The following is a 22,292-nucleotide window of genomic DNA, read 5'->3' on the forward strand; positions in this document are numbered from 1 at the left end:
TGCTGCTTACTCCGCATGCCCTCCCTCGCTCAACAACCAACGTGAGAGAGCTCAAAAACATTCACAGAGCTGATAGTGTGGGTCAAAGGTAACAAAAACTAACCATGACTTCCAGCCACGCTGTAAGCTGCTGTTCTGGCATGTTGTAGCAGCCGCTGACATTAATAATTGACAACATCCAGTCACCGTCAGCTTTTATCTTATCTTTTAGTCTTATTGATGCACCTGTCACTGATTTAAAAAAATTACTAACCTAAATATATTAAATATACATGTAACTTCCTGTTTTATATTGACTATAGCCGGAAACCTATTTGTCATTGCTCAGTTTTCACTGCAGGACCGCTGTTGATCTGTATTCTGTATAATTTGGGTCGTTAGAATGTTCTCAGCACAGCAGAAACCTTTACCTTGGAGTGCCACCTTGCTGGTGTACAGTACGGTACAGAGACTGCAGCCCATCTGTTGATACAGTTTGTTAAAGTGATCCTCAAGCCCTTCATCAGTGGTCAGTGTCTGACCGTTACGCCCAATACTCTTGTACTAGCACCACACACATATACAGTATATAAAGTAGCACAGTACCATCAGCGTGGAGAACTCTTTCCACTTTCCATTGATGGATTCAACCACTGTGGATAATGTGTTTACATCAATGAAGAATGCATGGGAGGCTGTGCACTTACACAGCCTTTCTGCATTCACATTTTTATTCTGTAAATACATGCATAGAGAAAACATCTGTAAAACATTTAGATTCTTCCACTGTCTCAGATTGTTTGGTATTGTATAGCTGCAGGTGTGCCGCATTTCATGAGGTTTCCTGGTTTGTGCATGAGGTCTACAATATAACACTGGGGTTGGGGGTAGAATCCACTTTTTCTGGGGCTGCTGAGCAGAACCTCATTCCAGGCATGATTATAGTCTCCTCTCACCAAGCTGCAGTTCACTCCAATCCTGTCTGCCAGAGCCTGCAGAGCCAGAAGAAGACTAAAGTCAGATTGGTGCACACCAATCTCCAACAGCCAAAATTCAGCCCCCTTACCACAAATGTAGTCAAATCAGCCAAAGTAACGCTGTGTCATACAGTCTGTTGGAGATTACTAAACAATTCTACATGGGTTAAAACAAGTTTGCAATTTTTTAGGCTAAATGGTGGGGTAAAGGCTTTCATTGTGTGTCAACTACAGTAGCCGCATAGCTCAATTAAACAGTAAAGAAGCAAACATCAGGCACCAAACATGCCTTGACTACATTTGGGGAACTGTACAACTGATTGTTGGCTGTATCATAACTTTAAGGGTCAATGTATATACAGTGGTATGAAAAGGTTTGGGTACCCTGATAATATTAATGATTTTTCTTTTAAATCATTGGTTGCTCGGATCAGCAATTTCAGTTAAATATATCATATAGCAGACGAACACAGTGATATTTGAGAAGTGAAGTGAAGTTTATAGGATTTACAGAAATTATGCAATAATTATTTAAATGAAATTAGGCAGGTGCATAAATTTGGCCACCCCAACAGAAAAATTACATCCTTTTGCAGAAATAACAGCCTCTAAATGCTCCCTATAGCTTCCAATGAGAGTGTGGATTCTGGTTGTAGGTATTTTGGACCATTGTTCTTTACAAAACATCTCCAGTTCAGACAGGTTTCATGGTTTCCGAGCATGGATAGCCCGCTTTAAATCACACCACAGATTTTCAATAATATTCAGGTCTGGGGACTGAGATGGCCATTCCGGAAACGTTGTACTCGTTCCTCTGCATGAATGCCTTAGTAGATTTTAAACAGTGTTTAGGGTTGTTGTCTTGCTGATTCTTGAACATTGTTCTCAAGAATCTGCTAATATTGACTGGAATCCATGCAACCCTCAACTTTAACAAGATTCCCAGTACCTGCACCTGCCACTGACCGCCACCAAATTTTACTGTGGGTAGCAAGTGTTTGTCTCGGAATGCTGTGCCATGCATACCGCCCTTTAATATGTCCTAATAACTCAATTTTAGTTTTATCGGTCCACAGCACCTAATTCCAAAATTAAGCTGGCTTGTCCAAATGTGCTTTAGCAGACCTCAAGCTACTGTGGCGTGTGTGCACAAAAGGCTTCTTCTGCATTACTCTCCCATACAGCCTCTACTTGTGCAAAGTGCGCTGAATAGTTGAACGATGCACAGTGACTCCATCTGCAGCAAGATGATGTTGTAGGTCTTTGGAGCTGGTCTGTGAATTGACTATGACTGTTATCATCATCCTTCGCCTCTCCCTATCTGAGATATTTCTTGGCGTGCCACTTCGGGCCTTAACTAGAACTGTGCCTGTGATCTTCCATTTCCTCACTATGTTCCTCACAGTGGAAACTGACAGCTGAAATCTCTGAAAGAGCTTTTTGTATCCTTCCCCTAAACCATGATCTTTGTTTTCAGGTCATTTGTGAGTTGTTTTGAGGCTCCCATGTTGCCACTCTTCTGAGAAGATGCAAAGAGGAGAAAAACTTGCAATTAGCCACCTTAACCTCCTTCTTATAACTGGATTCACTTGTGTATGTAGGTCAAGGGTCAATGAGCTTACAAAACAAATGTTGTGTTCCAATAATCAGTGCTAAAGGTATTCTAATCAATAAAACGACAAGGGTGCCCAAGTTAATGCACCTGCCTAATTTTGGTTAAATAATTATTGCACACTTTCTGTAAATCATATAAACTTCATTTCACTTCTGAAATATCACTGTGTTCATCTGCTATTATATTTAACTGAAATTGCTGATCCGGATAGCCAATGATTTATAAAGGAAAATCATCGTAATTATCAGGGGTGCCCAAACATTTTCATACCACTGCATCTTGTAGTAGTAAAAGCACACAGGGCAGGACTATTACCTTGAAAAGCAGGGCGCGATGGTAGTAGGTACCTTTTTTTATCATTCCAATGGGGATAATGTTGGACTGTAGTTCAAACTTCAGCTCACTCACATGAAGTTCCCAAGGAAAGTCATGCAGTTTCTCCAAATCCACCGGTCCACCCATTGCATCACACACCAACCTGCAGACACAACATTTATCACATGGTTTAATTCAGTAATAATACACATAATAATACACTGATGGATACAGTCCAATTTTGAAGTCTGTCTTGAAGACTTCAAATAATTAAACAAAATAATTTTCTTCCTCCTCTATTAAAAGTTTTGAAACTCACTTAGCCAAAGCTGTGTACATCTGAGCTTCTTCATTTTTAGGCAAGACCATCTTAGCTGCCTCTGCGATCAGGCTGTGAAAAGCAGCGTCGTATGGCAAGGTCCACGGCTTTTCCACTGCTGCTGCTTCTGGTTTACTCTCATCCTCATCCCTCTGCTTCTCATCCTCCTGCCGCCCTCTGCCTTTTGTTTTACTGAAAATAAGGATTGAGAGGTGATGGGAAATTAGTTAGAGATAGATCCCCCAGCACCCAATAAATCAAATCGATTCTTTAGCAAATTATTTCACCATGGCTGTGACTGGAATGGCTCCAAGTTTATGTGTCGGCCATTTTTCACTGAGTGTCCAAACCGTTAGGTGGAATTTGAACATAGTTTTAGGGGGAACTGTAATCCCCCACACTGCACTTGTAATTTACATGAGCTGAATGTATACCAAAATGCATTGCTCTTGTTACTAAGCATGTGATAGTTACAAGCAACTGCACATTGTGCATTTCAAATATTTAAATATGTAATTTATTCATGATGGGCTTATTTTTCGAAGCAACATAACGTTCGAAATTATGTTTCAGCTGCTGATGGCAGGCAGCATGACCCAGGATTTGAACCAACCATCCTCGGGTCAGAGTGGCAGTGCCCAGTTTGCTGGACCACTCAAAGCCTCTCAATTAGGTTGCTTTGACTAAACAATCACTTATTGATTTTATTCAGTGATAAGAACTCATGGAGTATAGAATAAGGTATTCAAAAACAATCCTTATGTTCATAAAACAATTTATACAGCCTTTTTTATAATCATTCAATCAAGTCAATGCAGCTGAATAGCCACTTTCACTCAAAGTATCCAACACCACACATTTTATTTATGTTGAAAATGATTTTATGGACTTTAATCATGATTGCATTAAAACAAATTCAAGGGAATCAAGGTTCTATTAGGGTGACACAAATATGCCCACCTTGTTCTACTACTCCCTTTGCTGTTCAGCACAGATGAAATTCGAGGTTCTGTTGGACTGTCCTGCTGTCTGTCCTCCGCTGACTCAGCAGTCACCCTGAAAACACAACACAAAGCATAGGTTTTAAAACTTTATGATGGTCAAATCTCATCTTTCAGCTGAGTACTAACAATGCCACCTCAGCACCAGGTGATGAGATGTGAATGTGTTGTGTGTTATGTTTTGGGCCTGCTGGATGTCAGTGGTTAATGGCTAGCTGTGCCTACGCTCTAGCAAGAGCTGGCACTGCTTGAACTGTACAGATGGTTATTTAATGGAATATCAGTCTCCATCTGCTACATCTGTATTACATAGTCAAATGGACCCTGAACAATAATTTCCCTGAAAAAAAAAACCCTGAAAACCTCATTTTGACTAATGGTACACCTCAGCAACTGCCCACTGAATTCTGTTATAATGCATATCTTTACATTACATAGAAATGGTTTTTAATGACTGATTTTGCAATCAAATAGGTGCTAGAAATGAATACTGTTTCCAAATGCTTTGTCATTTTTTGTGGACTTTATTTGCCAAAAGGTATTATTGTGTTATTCAGTATTTCAAGAATTCTGTGAACAATAAGTAAATAATATGAGTGTAATGTGCATTCTATTGTCTAATAATGTGCACAGGCATTCTATTAATTATGATCTATAACCTCCCAATTCTAGTCTTTTTAGACGATTATGCACAAATATGAATATAATTGTCATTTGTTCAAACTTTTTACATTCAAAGATTCAAAATCCACTCCCTAGGCCAGTTGCAAAATCAGCCCATTATTTCTTAATGTTTATATTAATCAGCCCAAAGTATGTTACGAAAAATTTACGTATTTACAAATATCTGCCTATCCTAGTCTTCATCAGTTTAGCCCTGCCTATTCACACTGAAGTTATAAGGAGCCTTTCAGCCTGTACCTTTTTGTGATTGAGGTACAATACAGGACAGCCAAGCAGAACACAGGTCATTTACATAATTCATGTGTATTAAATGTGCCAGAACATAAACAGCCTATTTAATTATAAAGGATAAAAAAGGTTCAAATTTTGTTCAAAATATAGTGAGAATACCAAATTGTGAACATATATATATATATTTTTTTTTTTTCTTTTTTTTTTTTCGTCCAGTTATCTGCCTTAAAAACATAATTCTGGCTATTAATTTTATTTCAATTTACGATACCTTAAATCTCAATGTTACAAAGCCTTCTCAGGCATTTTAGAATCTTCTAAGGCTCTGGACACATCTCACACTGCATGTCCTTCTAATGACCTAGACAATGTGAAGGCCCATTAGGATAATTTTCTACATTTATCTGCAATCAGACTGGTTTTACATTGTTGAAAACATTAACTCAAATCAAACTTTTTAACAGACCTTTCCTTCAAGCTGTGTGTAAGTGCATGTCTGCATTCACACTCTCTTTAAGTGGACTTGCCAGAGGAAAGCTAATTAGGATGGCAGTGCCAACCTTGTAATCACTGAACCAGAACACACACACAAAACAACCTCCATGGTGACACACTGCAGAGACATTAACATGCTTTACTGGCAAAGAGCGTGAATTATGGCTCTCGGGCCTCTATTACGTAACGCAGGAGAGTTTAATATTCCAGTGATAGTGTGTACCAGTGGTGGCAGATCAATGTGGAGTTTTAAAACCTCATTGTGGAAGCCTTTACCAAACACAAAGGGGCCCGCTTTTCCTTTAAAGCAAACTTGGTCAGCACTGAAAAGATCAATTTCACAGTGCAAAACAAAGACTTTAAGAGCAAAGGGGAGAGAACAGCAATGCAGAGCGAAAATAACTATGCTTACAAAGCAATAAGCAGCGAAACCATGTTACACTAAAGAAAGAAAGCTAGGCATTGATATAATCTGATTTAAAGGATCCATATGTAGGACTATCGAAGTCTCAGAAATTTTGAAGATGAAAGAAAAGAGTTTATTGTAGTATGCTAATATTGTTAAAGATTCAAAATTCACTCCCTAGACCAAACAAACCTATTTACATATATCCACATATTCAGCCAACATCAGTTTAGCCCTGCCCATTTACACTAAAGCAATGTTTAAGCCTGTACTGTTTGTTTAATGCAGGACGGCCATTTACATATACCATATGTCTTAAAAATGTACAAGAACATAAACAGCCTGTTTAATTCCAATAGATAAAAAAGTTTCATTATCAAATGTGAACCTCGTGCAAGAAATAAAATACATGTATTGGCCCTTTAAATGTGAACACTAATTAAATGCTTATAAAACATATTATAGCATCACAGCTATTGCCCAAAGTGAGTAAACTGAAATCCAGACCTGAAACCTGAACCATTGTAGCTTTAAAACTTGATGAATCTAAAAAATGTGAAACTTAATTTGTTTTGGTAGCAACATTTAAAAATAAATAAGTAAAAAGAGTTTAAATAAGATAAATAGACTTTGGTCAGATATGAAGACCGTGGACCTACAGATACAGAGAGCCATAAATCATGTTAGAAATTATGTAGCTTTAGTGTCCCACCCTGATAACAAGGTAGTTTGGCAAAACAATCTACCACACAGTTTTCCCCCTTACCTCAGACACAGTCTACCAGCTGAGACATATTTGGTGTCTTAAGTTAACGCTTGCGCTAGCAGAGCTACGAAGGTCATGCAGCTAACAACTAATAGGAGCTGATATTCCACCAAGTAACATGGTGCTAACTGCATGCCTAAATAATCAAATCAAATCAAATGTATTTGTATAGCGCTTTTTACAACTGTTGTTGTCACAAAGCAGCTTTACACAATCAGCAATGCCTAATTGGGGGCTAGAATCTCCTACTGCTTGTTAGCTACATTAGCCTCATAGCTCCAGTGGAAAATGTGAAAATGTGAACATGCTTCTACTACTATTTGGGGTAAGAGAATAAACTGTGCATGCTTGATTGTTGCCCAAACCATTGCTTTAAACTGAACTTCAAAAACCAGAACAACATTCTAAGATGAGTGCTGTGCTGAACACTTTTGTATTTATTCCCGCAACCCTTGGCCTTGACATACTGATCCTGGGGTTTTCCATTAACTGCAATGACGGCTCGACGCTGGTTGATAACCTGCTTGGCTATATCTTCTAGGGTATGAACCCTGTGACCCACTTTGGCCTGCAAGAAGAGAAAGCAAGTATAAGAGACTAGAATAAGAATTAATATAAGTTCATCTTGTCAATGGTATGACTTATTAACCTGTCCTGGGTCATAGAAGCCATCTGAAGTGATATCAGTGTGTGAGAGGTGTCCTGTCAGGCTGTATTTAATTGAAAGGTTGCTATCCAGCAGTCTCTGCAGCGTTACCTCACTGAACTTATTCCTGCGGTTCAATGAGCAGTTAATATCCTGGAGGATCTCCAAAGCCCTGCAATGTCCAAGTCATGATCATTAAAGAAATCAATGGTAAACATTATTAAATGCTGACACAAGTAAAAAAGTACTAAAGAGCACAGAAAAATCATTTAACTTACTATCCAAAAAGGCAGACATAGCAGTGCTGTTCTAGGAATGTCTAATGTTTGACCTTCAGCCCCATCTGTTGGCTGTTCTTGAACATCACAGATAGTATATTTGGCAATTGGGCCTGGTTTTAAAGTCATCTAAAATTAAGACATGAGAGCATAACATGACCTTAGTCATGGCCTAGCATGAGCTACTCCAGAGCGTCTTGTTTTAATTGGTAAAGACTTTAATTGTACAAGCTGTCTGTAAAACAAACGCCTGTGTCAGCAAAGGGTACACCTTAAAATAGTTGAATCTACCTGTTTAAACAGGTGTCACAATACTTTAAGACATATAAAGTATTTATTTTTTCAGATATTAGATGAATATAAGTCAGTCATGCTATCGGAACATGCTGCATATTAGACCTGCTGTATGTCAACACTTGCTCCAGCAAGACTGACAAGGTTTGAATCGTAAGCATGCAAATAGCCAGAACTGCTCATTTTGGGCATGATATTTTTGTGATTATGAAAGTTAAATGAATGTTATGAATGTTAAATGATGAATATTAAACATGACCTCACCCTAATTTGCACATCTCTGTTGCAGTTGGTTCATCATTCGCACACACGCTGACAGCCCAGCATGCATTCCGACAGATTTCAATGTCGTTTGATTTCAGCAGGTTGACCAGTGGCGGCAGACCTCCAGCATCTCTCAGCTGCAGAGGAACAAAAACAACAACAGGTGTACTTGCTGAATAAAACATGTCTAACAATATACTGTACTTAGATTTCTTTCTTTCAAAGAAAAGAATGCTACATAATACCTTGAGTTTATTATAAAGGAGGACCTTGTAACAAGCTTCTCCACAAGGGGGTGCTGAAAGTACTCAAATAACTTTCAGTGCTTTGTGTCAATGACACTGTGTCATTGGATTGGTATAACTGGTTTTAATAACTAGCAGTCTGTGTAGACTACCATTCAAAAGTGTGGAATCGCTTATCGAATAAATAACTGTTGCATTCAGTAACAACATATTTGCTGATGTAAACATTAAATTTATCAAACAGTGATTTATATGACTAATGACAAGCAAAACAAGACATTGGTATAGGACTGAACCTCCTACTATAAAACAACAGGCTGAAATTGTAAGATAATTTTACATACAAGAAAAAGGACTTACCAGCATTGAAGGAATTGAGAATATTTGTCAAGGTGGAAAAATGCATAGATATATAACACCATAGAAACACAAACACATAAAGATCCACGTACCTACTACACTGTTCTTATAAATGTTTGTACATTTATATCCTGGTGTAAAATCTTATAAAAAATGAATAAAACCAGTGATTCTCTGGTGTTGATTTAGATAACACTTCAGCAGCCAATACCTCAGCTCTGCCCTCTGCATCACAGGTCAGTGCAGCCACAGCCTGGGTGGCACTGATGAGAGTGTGTTTGTCGGTGGATTGCAGTGGCTTCAGCAGCGCCTGTATGGCTCTGTGGGTGAGAATGCTGCTGCGCAGAGCCTCTTGAGACGCCATGTTGGTCAGGACTGCCGCCGCATGCACAAATGCCCTGGAACAGCTGTCCTGCAGAAGCTGCACCAGAAGCTTTTCTCCATCTGCTTCAGAAATTGCACTGAGAGCAAACAAGGAGCAATGTGTTACCAAACAGTGCTGCTGTCCATGTTTAAGGATAAACATATCATCCACATAAGTACATTTAAATTTACGGCATTTAGCAGACGCTCTTATCCAGAGCGACTTACAGGGTTATCCGTATTACAGAGGAGGGTCAGTGTAGTATTAGGAGTCTTGCCAAAGGACTCTTATTGGTGTAGCGCAGCATAGTCACCCAGACTGGGAATCGAACCCCTGTCGCCCCCGTGGTGTGGTAGCTCAGTGGCAGGTAGTGGTGTTATCTGTTGCACCACACCAACCAAGTAAGTGTACTGAAGTGTGTGATGACTGATGACATGCAGTTAGCATTACTGTAATTGTCAGGGTGTAATAGGCCTTGTAACTCCAGTGTAAAACTAAAGAAGCAAACTTCAGAAAACAAATATGTGTGAACTGTCAGAGTTTTGGTCAAAGCAATGCTTTAATGGTCAGCCTGTTTGTTTCTCCAGGTGAAGAGGCAGAGTAAGATGCAGTGTATATAGGCTGTTTATTTGAAACTGTGTGTATGTGTACTGTGTCATGGAGTGCATGTTTGACTCACTGTGCGTTAAGCTGATTTCCGTTGGTTAGGCTGGACAGGGCCTGAGCTGCAGCCTCCTTTACCTCATTTCCCACACTGTTCAGGAGCTGCACTATAGGTCTAATTCCATCTGTAATACACAAACATACTCTCATCACTCTATGGCATCATGCAATGTAATTACAAACAAAAAAGACAGGGTCAGGGCTACACTCTTCACTCTTACAACTACATAACTTACACATTAGTTATATAGCAGATATTGTGCAGGGTTGCACAATACAGTCATCTGTAAAAAAATACATTATCCATATAGGAATTCATCATGTACCATTAAGGATTCAACTATGTATTTATAATAGTGGTATAACAACGTGATACCACAATGCAAACATGTGATAATGCATTATAGAGAACAGTCATTCTGTTAACTATGATTACATGGTTAGATCATGTGCCACACCATTCCTGCCTCTTTTTTTCATTTAAATTCTGTTCAAAATATCAAACTCAGTATTATGAATCAAACTGACTCATGGGCTAAGTGTATTGCTACACCTCTATATTAAATATACTGCAAACCATTACATTAATAATAAGCTCAAATATAAAGTCTTAATAGAGTTAGGCTCAAATATGAACTGTATTAACTGTACTGCCATTGACAGAAATAAGAAACTTACTGAGATGTCTGAAAGTATCCTTGCTGCCCAGGTTTTTGCTCATTACTGCCACTGCTTGGCACACTGCACTGTGAACATCGTTGTTCTCTGAGGCAAGCAAGTCGATGAGGGCCTTTTCTACATCTTGCTCATGCAGGATTTTTCTGTTCTCACCTAGACAAGACATAACAACAACTATGTATCTGAAAGTACAGATATAAGAACTAAGACTAGTAGTAAGTCTACTGGACAATCTATCCAGCAGTCATTGCAGTGCTAAAAACATAACGACTATCATCTACAATGCCACCCATCTTCAGCATGCCCTATTGCAGACTAATGCCTCTGTAACAGCAAATATTACAAATATTTTGGAAATCTAGTAGCTAGTTATTTCAATCACTTCTCTTTATCACCCAGCACTAAATGCATTTCAAGGTTGTCTACGTACTGCTCTGAGCAACTCTGACGATGGCTTTAACTGCATTACTCTGCACTTCAGGTGTGGTGGGTGTGATGACAAACTGCAGCAGTTTCTCCAGTCCTCCAGTCCCCTGTAAAAGCTTCATGGACTCTGTGTCCTCCAGGCAGTTGGAAATGACCCGCAAAGCATCTGCATGCAGGTCACTGAACTCCTGCCAAAAAGAGCCACGTCTCAGGTGACAAGGTGATTTAAAACGGCCAGCAAAGTCAGAACGCTGCTAACAGCAATACTGCAAGTCTGCTCAATTTCTCATGCACACGCCGACATTTAGCATTAAAGCGAACATCCAGTGAAAAGTCACATTCCTACAATTTTCCCTTTAACCCAACCAAACAAATGAGGTTTGTTTTTTTTGTTTTCAACTAGATCTATGCATAATGGAGCTGACAACAGCATATGCAGTGCATGCCTAATGTTGTTCAGTAATCTCTAACAGACTTGCTAGGGTGATTTCTGACTCACTGTTATGTATACTGCCATAAGGAATTCTATATTGTACATGATTGACCACATAAGCTACTTAGTTATGCAGTAACACATTAGCTCTGTAGCTCTAGTACAAAACTAAACTAAACTTTCTCTTAATTACTGGACTTCTAGCAGAAACCTGTGTCATTTTTTCCCCCAGACTGGCACTTTAAATGCATAGAATTTGCCATATACCGTTAAGGTGAAATAGAATAACTTCCAAACTACAGAATTTGGTGATAGTGATGTTTGTTACTGAGCTTACTTTGGTTGTGAGAAACTCCAGCAGTTTGATGAATCCCTGCTCTTCTCTGAAGACTGTGCGTGTTTCAGCATCTGTTGTGATGCTCTCCAGAGTGTGTAAAGTGAGCTGCTGAATTATGGGGAACTCTGAGCGCAGCAGATCGAGCAGCGGGGGCAGTCCATTTAACTTATGCACTGTCACTCGACTAGGCAGGTCCTAAATGTGCAGAAAATAATTAGCGTGACTGACATCTAGCCACTAGGATACAGGCCAGGTCCACTTGCATTGTATCTACACTCCATAAACATTTAATTGGAAACATCTACCAGACGGTTGCTCATCTGTCTCTAGCCCCCTCTACCCCATTTATCAATGAAAAAGGGTCACCATTGACTAGATATAATTTGGGCAGTGGTCCATCCAAATAATATCTGGTGAATATCTGGTCCTATGGTGGTCCTTTTCCGCTGGTGAATGTGGTAGAGAGGGTGGCAACAGAAAGGCTGCAATGCACTTACATGTAGGTGTCTCTGGTGAAATGGCCAGTGAGTGACGGCACTGACCTACCTGAACAAGATTAAAGATGCATTCCACTGAATTTTTCTTCACATCTGGATCTGTGCTGGACAAAAGACGAAGAAGAGGTTCCAGTCCATTGTGTTCAAATATCTGGACCTTGCAAGTGAAGTCAACTGATAGAGATGCCAAACACAGAGTGGCAAACTCATGAACAACGACATCCTCTACACACAGAACAAAAATAAACAAAGAGCAGGATTTAATACATTTCCAAAAAGCACACAATAGTACATAATGACAGACACGTTAATGTGATGTACCTTCTGGTGACAGTTTGCTGATGATTGATGGCATGATATTCAGTTTCTTCAAATGTCTTTTGACATCATCTGCTCAGAGGCAAAATAATAAAACAATGTCAAGTGTAACAAGTTGACTCTAGTTTTGTGAAACTCATGAGCCTGAGCATCATGGTAAAGTTGCCTATATATATCTAGGGTAGCATCGAAATTTTAGCCACCAAAACTTACAACTGAAAATGGGGAAGAAGTCAGGAGCATTAAACAATTTAGGCTTTCTTTGAGGACCAGTTAACAAGTGATCTGTAAATTACTGTTCATACTGTGTATCTAGAGAAGATGCAACGCTCAAGGATGTCTTTAAGGTTTGATTCCACTTCAAAACATGACCTTGTGCAAAGTATGTGGAAGAAAGTATGTGGTCGAGAAGAAACCGTCCAACTACGACTGAGTTTTTTCCCTGCTTACTCTGAACTATTTGGTTTGTTGTCATTGCTTAATAATTGTCCAAAGACCTTGGGTTTGAGAAAAATACTTTAAAAATAAAAACCCTTCAGTTTGGTTTTCAGTCAGGAATTTTCATTTTGGAGCATCATACACTTGGCTACGAATCCCCTTACTGCCTCACTGACAGTGTCTGTCCTGTTTGGTAGGCATTCTACCAGCCTCTGAAAACGTTCCTGCCCATTGTAGTCCACTCATCCATGCACTTTTGGCTGCATAGGTCTTGAGCAGCTGGTGAAATGATGGAAAAGATACACACTCTAGCTGAAAAGTGTCTGTAAAATGAATAAAAACACTCTCAGAAACTGATGTAATCCTTACCTGACAGGCCTGACACTCAAGGAAAGGGGTTGAATTACCAAGTACTACAAAAGACATAATGCATGTAGCAGCAGGAGAATTTAAAATCATCAAACTGCCAGCTGCCCTCACTGCTGATTCATCGAAAAGGTCCATTTGAAGCAATTACTTTTTAAATGAAGTAATCACATTTAATCAAGCACTCGTGGCTATTGAAAAACATAAAGCCGAATGTACAGTTCAGCTGACTCACTGTTAGAGGACATGACTCCCACAGCCATAAAAGCATTTCTGCGAACAGTCCTGTCTTCGTGAGAGATTAGGCGAGCAAGTGGCTCCACTGCTCCTAAAGCCAACAGAGAGCTCCTGTTCTCATCTCCTACAAAATATAGGTAAACAAAATAACACACACACACACAGAAAAAGGTCAGCACACTAAGGCTTCACCAGAATAGGCAGTGAGCTTGAAAGGCCATTTTCAATTACACAGGACTAGGTAACCTTTCTCTGCAAATCTGTGGATGGCTTCACAAGCTTTGGCCAGCACCTCTTCTTCTGGGGAGTCGAGCATGAGGACCACTGTCGCAGCCTTCTTACTCTCAATAGACAACGGGTCAAACTGAATCCATTGTAAACGCAAACATGTGAGAATCAATATGTCGAAATAAGAATTAAAATAAGAACATGGTAACACACATAGTCACACAACTCCTCCCATTAATTTAAATGGAAAAAAAAAGAAAAAAAAAAGCAAGTGCTATCTATCTATCTATCTATCTATATATATATATATATATATATATATATATATATATATATATATATATATATATTATTATTATTACCTCCTGCTTAGCATCATGCTGCACTTTCACTGTGGCACATTTTGCACTTTGTGCGTTACACTTACAACTAATCTATACATTAAATCTATCTATCTATATGTATATATATATATATATATACATATATATATGTAAATATACACCTGTATATCGCTGCTGTCCAATGAAAATGACCATGTATTTACAATTTTTTTCTTTTTTGTATCGGTTTTTACTTTTCTCTATGGTTTAAACCTTGTAGCTGCTCTGCTCTGTTCTGGATGAATAGACCAATAGAAATATTTTAACAGTACTTTGACTTCCACTAAAAGTTAAGAACGTTTTTCCTCCTCCTGTAAAGTTGCCGTTTTGGAGATGCATTTTCATTGGACAGCAAAAACAAACAAAAATAAATGTGTGTGTGTGTGTGTATATATATATATATATATATATATATATATATATATATATATATATATATATATATATATATTCGCTTTCCAATAGAAACTATATCTTTTTCATGTGAGCGGGCAGTTCTTAAAGCATTTCACTGGTAGTTGTAACATGTATGATTTGATTTGATTAATAATACATACAGTCTTATGTAAGTGTAAATATCTATACCATTTTGGTTAATTTTAGAGCACTAAAATGACTGTATTTAACACATAAACCCTACAGTGTGACATGTACAACGTTTACCATTTGTTACCCAATATGCTTTCAGCAAATAAATAGAAATCACGTCCACAGTTCATGTTTTTCTTGTTTCACAATTAGCTACAAAATCAAGGAAACATGTATATATTCATGTAAACTTTTGCATATTGATGTATATTATGAAACCACCACAGTTGTAACTGTGTAAAAATAAACACAAACAGGAAAATGCTTGGTAGCACTAGCTATATTTCACACTGCATCGCGGGGGTCATCCTGTAATCAACCAATCAATCAATAATGCTAAAAAGACCAGTAGACTTGAGGGGTCCAGTTACAGCCCAGTTGATATCAACGAGAAAACACCTCACCGCATCTTTAGGTGGTGGTTCAGCTTCTTTCTTGACTTTTTTCCCCATCCTGTGTGAGAAACGCCATGTACATGGTTTACAACGCTCAGACTGCACCCTGTGAAGTCAATGTGACTGGAGGCCTGTGTTGGAGTCCAGTGGGCTAAGTTAGTTATAGCTAGCTAGCTACGACTTTAACGTTAGCACCAGTAGCTAGCTAGCTAAGCTCAGCTCAGCGTTAGACCGTGTCACAAGCAGAAGGCTAGTTCTAGCTAATTATCTAATTAATGCTGTAAAATAAATAATAATGCTGTAAATAGAAACACGCTGCTATAGCTGGCTAGCTGTCTTGTGTAAACTGAAGGACTTACATGAAGCTCGTCTCTTCAGCGGAGTGACTGTGTTTGGCTTGCAGTGGTTGCTAGGAAACGGCGTTTGGCTGGAAGGTGGTTGCCTGTACTGCCTGTGTGCTGCAGGGTCACCTTTCTTTTAACCATTTCTATTAAAACACTTTCATCTATTTGTTAAAATAACAGCTGTAATAGTTCATCATTTTAGATTTTAATCTATGAATAACAAAAAGCTGCAATCTGACAGATCTGAAAGATTCTTCTTGAATCTTACATTTTCACATCGACACACAAACCTTGTGCTTAAGTGAAAGCAAAGTAATGCTTGAGTAAATGCATATTTCATTCATTCATATTTCTACTTTTCCTAACAGAAACAAGGCTGTTGTCTTCTGTATAGCTATCTTTCTGTATTCCATAAGGACGCAGCAGGTCAATGAGAGCCAGTCAGAGACAGCCCTCTGGCCCTGGTCTAATGGACAGATTTTTGCAGGGTTTTTTCAGATTGCTCCCCCAGTGAGGAAACCTTAATGAATGGTTTCAGGAAAGTACAGGAATTATTGTTACATGTACGGTTGTACTAATGTAGTGGGATACATGATCACCAGAATTGCTTACATTCACCACTGGGACACTTATGTACCAAACCTCTTATACCTAATATGCAGATTGAGGAAATGTTAGGGCAATAAAAGGGCAATATGTTCACATATGTAAGGATAGTCTGTATTTTTAAATCATTGGTAAATGTTTAAAAATAAAAATTGCTATTTTAGAGAAGGTTTCAATGAATCTCACTGTAGATATACCTATGCACCCCATATGCTACACTAAGTGAATATGCAGATTATATAGTATTTTTAGGGAGGAAGTGAAAAACCAATGACCTGTCGTAAACCAGAATAAGTGCTCCTGTAGATGGTCAAACCAGGTGATGCTAGACTGCAGGTCACAGTTCTCCCTGCTCAAACTCCCTGCTTAAGCATGAGATGAATAAACCTCACATAAAATACTTTTCCCATCACCTGTAAAATTAATATTTTGGAGCTATGGTGCTTTTGCATGACAGTGGCGATATGTATAGGTCTATTTTTTTCATAATAATGAGTTATTATTATTATTATTAGTGTTATTGTTATTATTATTTCTTATTATTGTTATTATTATTATTACTATTATTGTTATTATTGTTATTGTTGTTATTATTGTTATTATTTCTTATTATTGTTATTATTGTTATTATTATTACTATTATTGTTATTATTATTATTATTGTTATTATTAGTAGTAGTATCACTATCACTGTGCAGTGTTGTCGTTATTGTATGGGGACCACCGGGTCAGTATTTCTTGTTGTTTAACAGATGAGAACCTGGCGGTTGATCTCACCCACGTCTGAAGCTCCTGAACCAAGGCTGAGGTAAAACCTGAACAGATGTTTATATTTTAGCTGTAAAGAATCACATACATTTAAATTGACTTTTGCCGCTCCCTACACATCTGCAGCAGCTCTTTGGTCTTCTGTTTTGCTACAGAGGGACAGACGGGCGCCACAGAGAACAAACTAAGTCATGCTGAACTGCAAGCCTCGGTTCTCACTACCTAAGCACCATCAGACCAATAAACCTTTAATGCATTACGTTATTTCCCTAAAAATAAACACTTTATTGTTTTATAATACTGTATTACTTCACCAAGTGCAAATCCATCAGCCTTTCTTGCCATTTTTTCAATGGGCTTTTTCCTCAGTTGTGAGGCCTCACGTAGGCCTTCTGTGAGTCATGGATTTACATTGTTGTTCTTCACAATTGCTTCAGTGGTTATCTGACCCTGTTTACTGACACATCAACACTGTAATCAAAAAAGACCATATGTTCTTAAATATACTCATATTTCATATTATGTACTGTATACCGCTTCATATTTCACTTTCTTATCTCATTCACTATCTCTATTCTCTCTATGTGCTCAGGGTTCAGCACAAGTCAACAATGAGTGATGGTTTTTGTTTTTTTATGCTATGATATTAAACTGTAAACAACTGAACATTAAGAAACCTATTAAACAAACATTGTATTATTTTTCATATATTTGTCTTGCTTTGATTTTGCTTGTTGTTTTTTAGTCATATTTTTTAGCTGATTGTATGTGCATGTGTGCTATCTATTATTATTATTATTATTATTATAGAACAGCTATAATTCTTACTGATTGTAACATACATTGCCCCATTGCAGTGGCATGACATACAATCAAGCAAACAAGAAAAAGGGATACAGATTCATTCATGAATGTTGAAAATAACTTAAAAGCCTACGAAGGTTTTTCCCCGTCTCCTGTAAAATTAATATTTTAGGAGATATAATGATTTTGCATGACAGTGGTGATATGTATAGGTCTGTTTTAACATGAGTTATTATTATTGCTATTATTATTATTATTATTATTGTTATTATTATTATCATTATTATTATTATTAGTAGTAGTATCACTGTGCAGTGTTGTCGTTATTGAATGGGCACCACGGGGTCGGTAGCTCTTGTTGTTTTACAGATGAGAACCTGGCGGTTGATCTCGCCCACCCCTGCACCTCCCGCCCCGAGGCTGTGGTCGGTAGGGGGCAGCACTGAGCGGGGCCGGAACCCCAGCTAGCTCACAGCAGCTAAACACGAACACGAACAGATTTTTATATTTTAGCTGTAAAGAGGCACATACGTTTAAATCGACCCCTGCCGCTCCCTACACATCTGCAGCAGCTCTTTGGTCTACTGTTTTGCTACAGAGGGACAGACGGGCGCCAGAGAGGGGAGGAGCGGCTCGCTTTTAGACAGATTCCAGCTCTCGGCTGCTCGTTAGCCTGTTAGCCTGTCAGCGCTGACTGCTTGGGTTACGCTAGCGTAGATGCTAACGGCGCTAGCGCCGGGTGGGACCGCTGTTACGGCTTAATTTGGATCCGTGCGTCCTCGTGTTCGACTGCGGACAAGCACTGGTATTCCTACTGATCAATAATTCGTCTCCTATGGCGGATTCGCACAGGTTATCGGGGGTTTAGCGCTTATTTTGGATGTTGTAGCCAGCAGGGCTAGCCAGCTAACTGCGCTGCTGGCCCACCGCTGGGGTGCGGACTGCGGGGGACGCGAGGGTAGACTAATGACGAGAGGCGGACAAGATCGTTGTGTTCATGCTTATTGCTCTGTGTAATGCTAGCTTGTTGTTAGTTGGCGGTCTTGGTTTTAAAAGAAGTGTTCAGACGAGCCATATAATCTAGGTGGTGAGTTGGCTTCACCCAGCAATGCCAAGTGCCAATTACTGAGAGGGCAGTCTGAGCTCCGCTGGCTTTCTCTAGAGGACTTTGGCACCGGGTGGTAGCTAGTTTATTTATTGCTGGGTTGAATAAATAAAACGCAAGGATGGCTACGGCTAGCAGCATAGCTGCCTCGATTGCGAGCAAAACAAAAACGAAGAAGAAACACTTCGTGGCTCAGAAAGTGAAGCTGTTTCGCGCCAGCGACCCTCTGCTCAGTGTGCTGATGTGGGGAGTCAACCATTCGGTGAGTGGGATTTTACCTTCACTTCTGGTGTTTTGGATTGACTGGAGAGTGTGTATGAGCTGTCAGGCACCCCCCTTTTGAAACCACCGTGGGCTTCATGCTTCCTATTTTGGACACACAGTTAGGTTCACATAGAGCTGCCCTAATCCCTTCAGCTGAACAACGCTCTAGCTGTGTGTTGATATCTGACAGCGGTCACAGAGCCGGTTACTCAGCTGAACGTGCCCTGTTGTGTTAATGAGGTGGAGTTGGGGCTGCTGAACTCGCAGCATGACATCCTGGCTTGCTCTGAAGCCATGGGCTGTCATATATGGTCATATGTGGGACATTTTTGCTCGAGTAAAGTGGTCCACAGTTCCTTCACACAGCAGTCTGTGTGTGTCTCGGTGTAAAGGGGAGTTACACTGAACCATCACACATCTGTGAGATAGAAGCGGTGAAGATGTAAACAAAGGTCCTCAGGGTGGGCTTGGTGTGAAACACCCCATGCTAGAGAAACATGCCTAGTCAGACTTGTTCACAGTGGTGGTGAATGAAACCGGACGCCTGAAGAGTTTGATGCCTCTAAAATCTTCCTCACAGCAATGGTTGTGAATACGCCGCCTGATGCCTGAGACCCTTTATACTTTTATAGTTTAGAGATAGGATTTCAGCAAAATGCTAAAAAAAAGGCTTTAATGGCACAGACATGCCCCCCCCCTGTCTAAAATGACTTTTAGTAAGCCATGTCAGCTCTGGATATGGTGTATTGGTGTCAGTGGGTTATGGGTACCGGTGTGAGTGTGGGTGGGTATTAGTGTGTATTGTATGAATGGGTATTGGGCTAATATCAGCAGAACATGCTGGGTGGGTTAGTGGAGGGGGGGGGGAAAGGATAAATCTGATCTGATCCTGGATCAAATCTATACTTATAACACACACACACACACACACACACACTGCGTGATGTAATGATGTTTGCTGTGTGTTTCTTTCTGTGTGATTTGGGAGTGTAATGTTAGTGATCGTGATGGGTATGAGTTCTGCATTACAAATTGTATGCTGCTTACTGAGTTTGCAATTGTCAGAGATATAATAAGTAGCTTAAATGGTGTAATGCTTATTGCATTATTTACTTAGGTTTAAATTAAGGCCACACGATATTGGGGAGGGGAAAATACTTGCAGTACTTTTCTTTCAGATTTCACCAGAAGTCAAAAATTCTGATATCAGCATATCATGATATTACCAATGTCCAATATTGGAGTAAAGTAAATGATATTGGACTGATATGATCTGCCTCGGTGGATGTGTCATGGAAAATAAGAACATTTGTGAATATTCATTTTGTATTAAGTAGCAGAAGTGTCTTGTTTAACATGTTTAATTTAACATTGGATGTCATATCATGTGACATTTGGGCATGTCCACATCGCGATGACTGTTCTGGAACGATATATTGTGCAGCCATAGTTAACCCTCCCCAGCTATAAAAATGCTTTGGGCGTTTCGCAACATTTGCAGATGTATCATAGCTGTGCATACTCAGCGTCCTTTTTGTGCAGAGGTTACAAAATAGTGGGTATTTTAGTGAATCGTTTGTGAGTATGTAACCATTTGGTTTCCTGTGGTGCTTTTCTGAGTGCATCATCAATACAGAAAAAAAGAAAGAGCTGAGTCCCGTGGTCCTGGTGCTGCTTTTCCTTTCGACACGTTTCGTTGTCTGGTCTAGTCAGTATTTGTTTTTGTTTTTTTGAACTGTAGCATCAATAATCACATGATGGCTTTATGTTGATGTATAAATATAACCTAGAGATGATTCTCGAGGTTTTAGTATCTGTATCAGAACAAAGAAAGTGATGATGTACTATGTTTAGTTACACATTATGCAGAGGCATGCCAGTAACAGTGCTTTTACTTCAGTACTTATTAGCAGCAAATCTTACATAAATTGTTCGGCTGTATTATTATTATACCTTAAACCTTGAACAAACATTGGGTTAGATCAGTGGATACTCAACATAAGGTCCTTAGATTAGATTTGAGGGCAGGAAAATTTAATCAGTATTACATTGTAGCTGGTTAGCATAAAAGTTAGAAAAGCTTCAGCCCTTTAAAAGAGTTTTGCTAGAGGTCAAATGAACATGATTAATCACTGACCCCAGATGAACTGTGACCAGTTCTATTTCTGTGAATTCACAGCCAATGTTTGTTAACAGGTCTTAGCATTTAAAGTGGATTTGGTGAAACGGCAAGGATTGACCTTGCTTAAACATTTAAGCCACAATTTGAACTGCTGTGATTCACATAACCGCTATTCAGCTTTGCAGAGTTCATTTTCGTGTTTATAGACAGAAGTAAGCCATACCATGCTGTAAACTGCATTGACTTTGATGCATTTTGAGAGACATTGTTGGGCGTGTGTTTACAGAGATGAGATTAGTGACAGTCTAAATCCAGTGTTTGTTAGCAACTGACCATCCCCTGTTGTAAAGTGAAGAAACCTACATCAGATAACACATGTTTCGGCTGATCGACTGCATCTGGGGTTAAAGATTAATCATGTTCATTTGACTTTTCACCAAACGGTTCCTTAAAATGTATCACTACCTTGCGTTCTCATTGGTTAAGCTCTATAGCTCTTGCTTTTCCAATTATTGATATGGAGCATGTATGTATAGCTTCAGCTGAATAATTCAGCAGGCTATTCACAAAATTGCCTGCACTTAAAATACCTGTAGTGGACTAACCTGTTACTGCTCTTGCCACACTATCAGGGAAGGCCTATAACTCATCAGAGCAACTCGGGACAAGATGTCTGAGTAACTTGAGGCAGGGCGTGGGTCAGAAGCTTCTAAAAATGTTTGCCAGATGCAAAATAGAGCTGAGAAATGATTTCAGACTTGTATAACCTCTGACCCTGACTCAGCACTCAGTAGGATTACTATAGAAAGAATTGAAGCACAGGTTGTGCTGTAAATACTTTGTGTAGGGTGGGGGCACTAACATCATTTGCTATTCAGATTTTGTCCCCTAACAATAGATAGTTATATAGATAGATTACAGATAATTCATAAGATCCTGCATAAGAGGTTTTTTTTTGTTTTGGTTTGGTCTGGTAGCTCTTTGTAAATCCGGCCCCTGGCTTTTAACTCCCTCGTTCTAGGTAGCCACTAATAGCAACTTAGTAATGCAGAG

At 39.2% G+C, this 22,292-nt stretch overlaps 2 protein-coding genes across 4 annotated transcripts in view; one reads left to right on the forward strand and one right to left on the reverse strand.

Moving 5' to 3' along the window:
• Positions 1-87: 87 nt before the first annotated feature.
• Positions 88-15,671, reverse strand: armc3 (armadillo repeat containing 3). Of its 3 annotated transcripts, none has more exons than XM_072688766.1 (18): positions 15,586-15,671; positions 15,236-15,284; positions 13,879-13,996; positions 13,631-13,756; positions 12,595-12,663; positions 12,323-12,498; positions 11,777-11,971; positions 11,011-11,194; positions 10,581-10,733; positions 9,919-10,027; positions 9,087-9,336; positions 8,271-8,407; positions 7,438-7,606; positions 7,256-7,356; positions 4,166-4,261; positions 3,206-3,397; positions 2,887-3,049; positions 88-971 (listed from the first exon to the last, which is right to left on the reverse strand). In XM_072688766.1, coding segments are annotated over exons 1-18 (2,490 nt in total). In that variant the 5' UTR covers positions 15,588-15,671; the 3' UTR covers positions 88-770. The 3 variants fall into 3 exon arrangements, with proteins under 3 accessions (XP_072544867.1, XP_072544877.1, XP_072544871.1); XM_072688770.1 differs by having other exon boundaries at positions 830-971; positions 2,919-3,049; XM_072688776.1 differs by lacking the exon at positions 13,879-13,996 and having other exon boundaries at positions 15,586-15,601.
• Positions 15,672-18,208: 2,537 nt separating this feature from the next.
• Positions 18,209-22,292, forward strand: part of pip4k2aa (phosphatidylinositol-5-phosphate 4-kinase, type II, alpha a) — a 36,823-nt gene continuing 32,739 nt past the window's right edge. Inside the window, exon 1 of the mRNA XM_072688815.1 lies at positions 18,209-19,115. Coding sequence (XP_072544916.1) covers positions 18,975-19,115 — 141 coding nt within the window. The 5' untranslated portion in view covers positions 18,209-18,974. The remainder of the gene's footprint in view (positions 19,116-22,292) is intronic.

The sequence above is a fragment of the Salminus brasiliensis genome, chromosome 1 (assembly GCF_030463535.1).
Source record: "Salminus brasiliensis chromosome 1, fSalBra1.hap2, whole genome shotgun sequence".
Lineage (NCBI taxonomy): Eukaryota > Metazoa > Chordata > Actinopteri > Characiformes > Bryconidae > Salminus > Salminus brasiliensis.

Excerpts from the sequence above, each read along its gene's own strand:
- armc3 (XM_072688766.1), bottom strand. Across the intron at positions 13,997-15,235 it reads AACCACCACCTAAAGATGCG|TTTGACCCGTTGTCTATTGA; the intron begins GTGAGGTGTTTT and ends CAATGGATTCAG. Across the intron at positions 10,028-10,580 it reads GGATACTTTCAGACATCTCA|ATGGAATTAGACCTATAGTG; the intron begins GTAAGTTTCTTA and ends TGTGTATTACAG.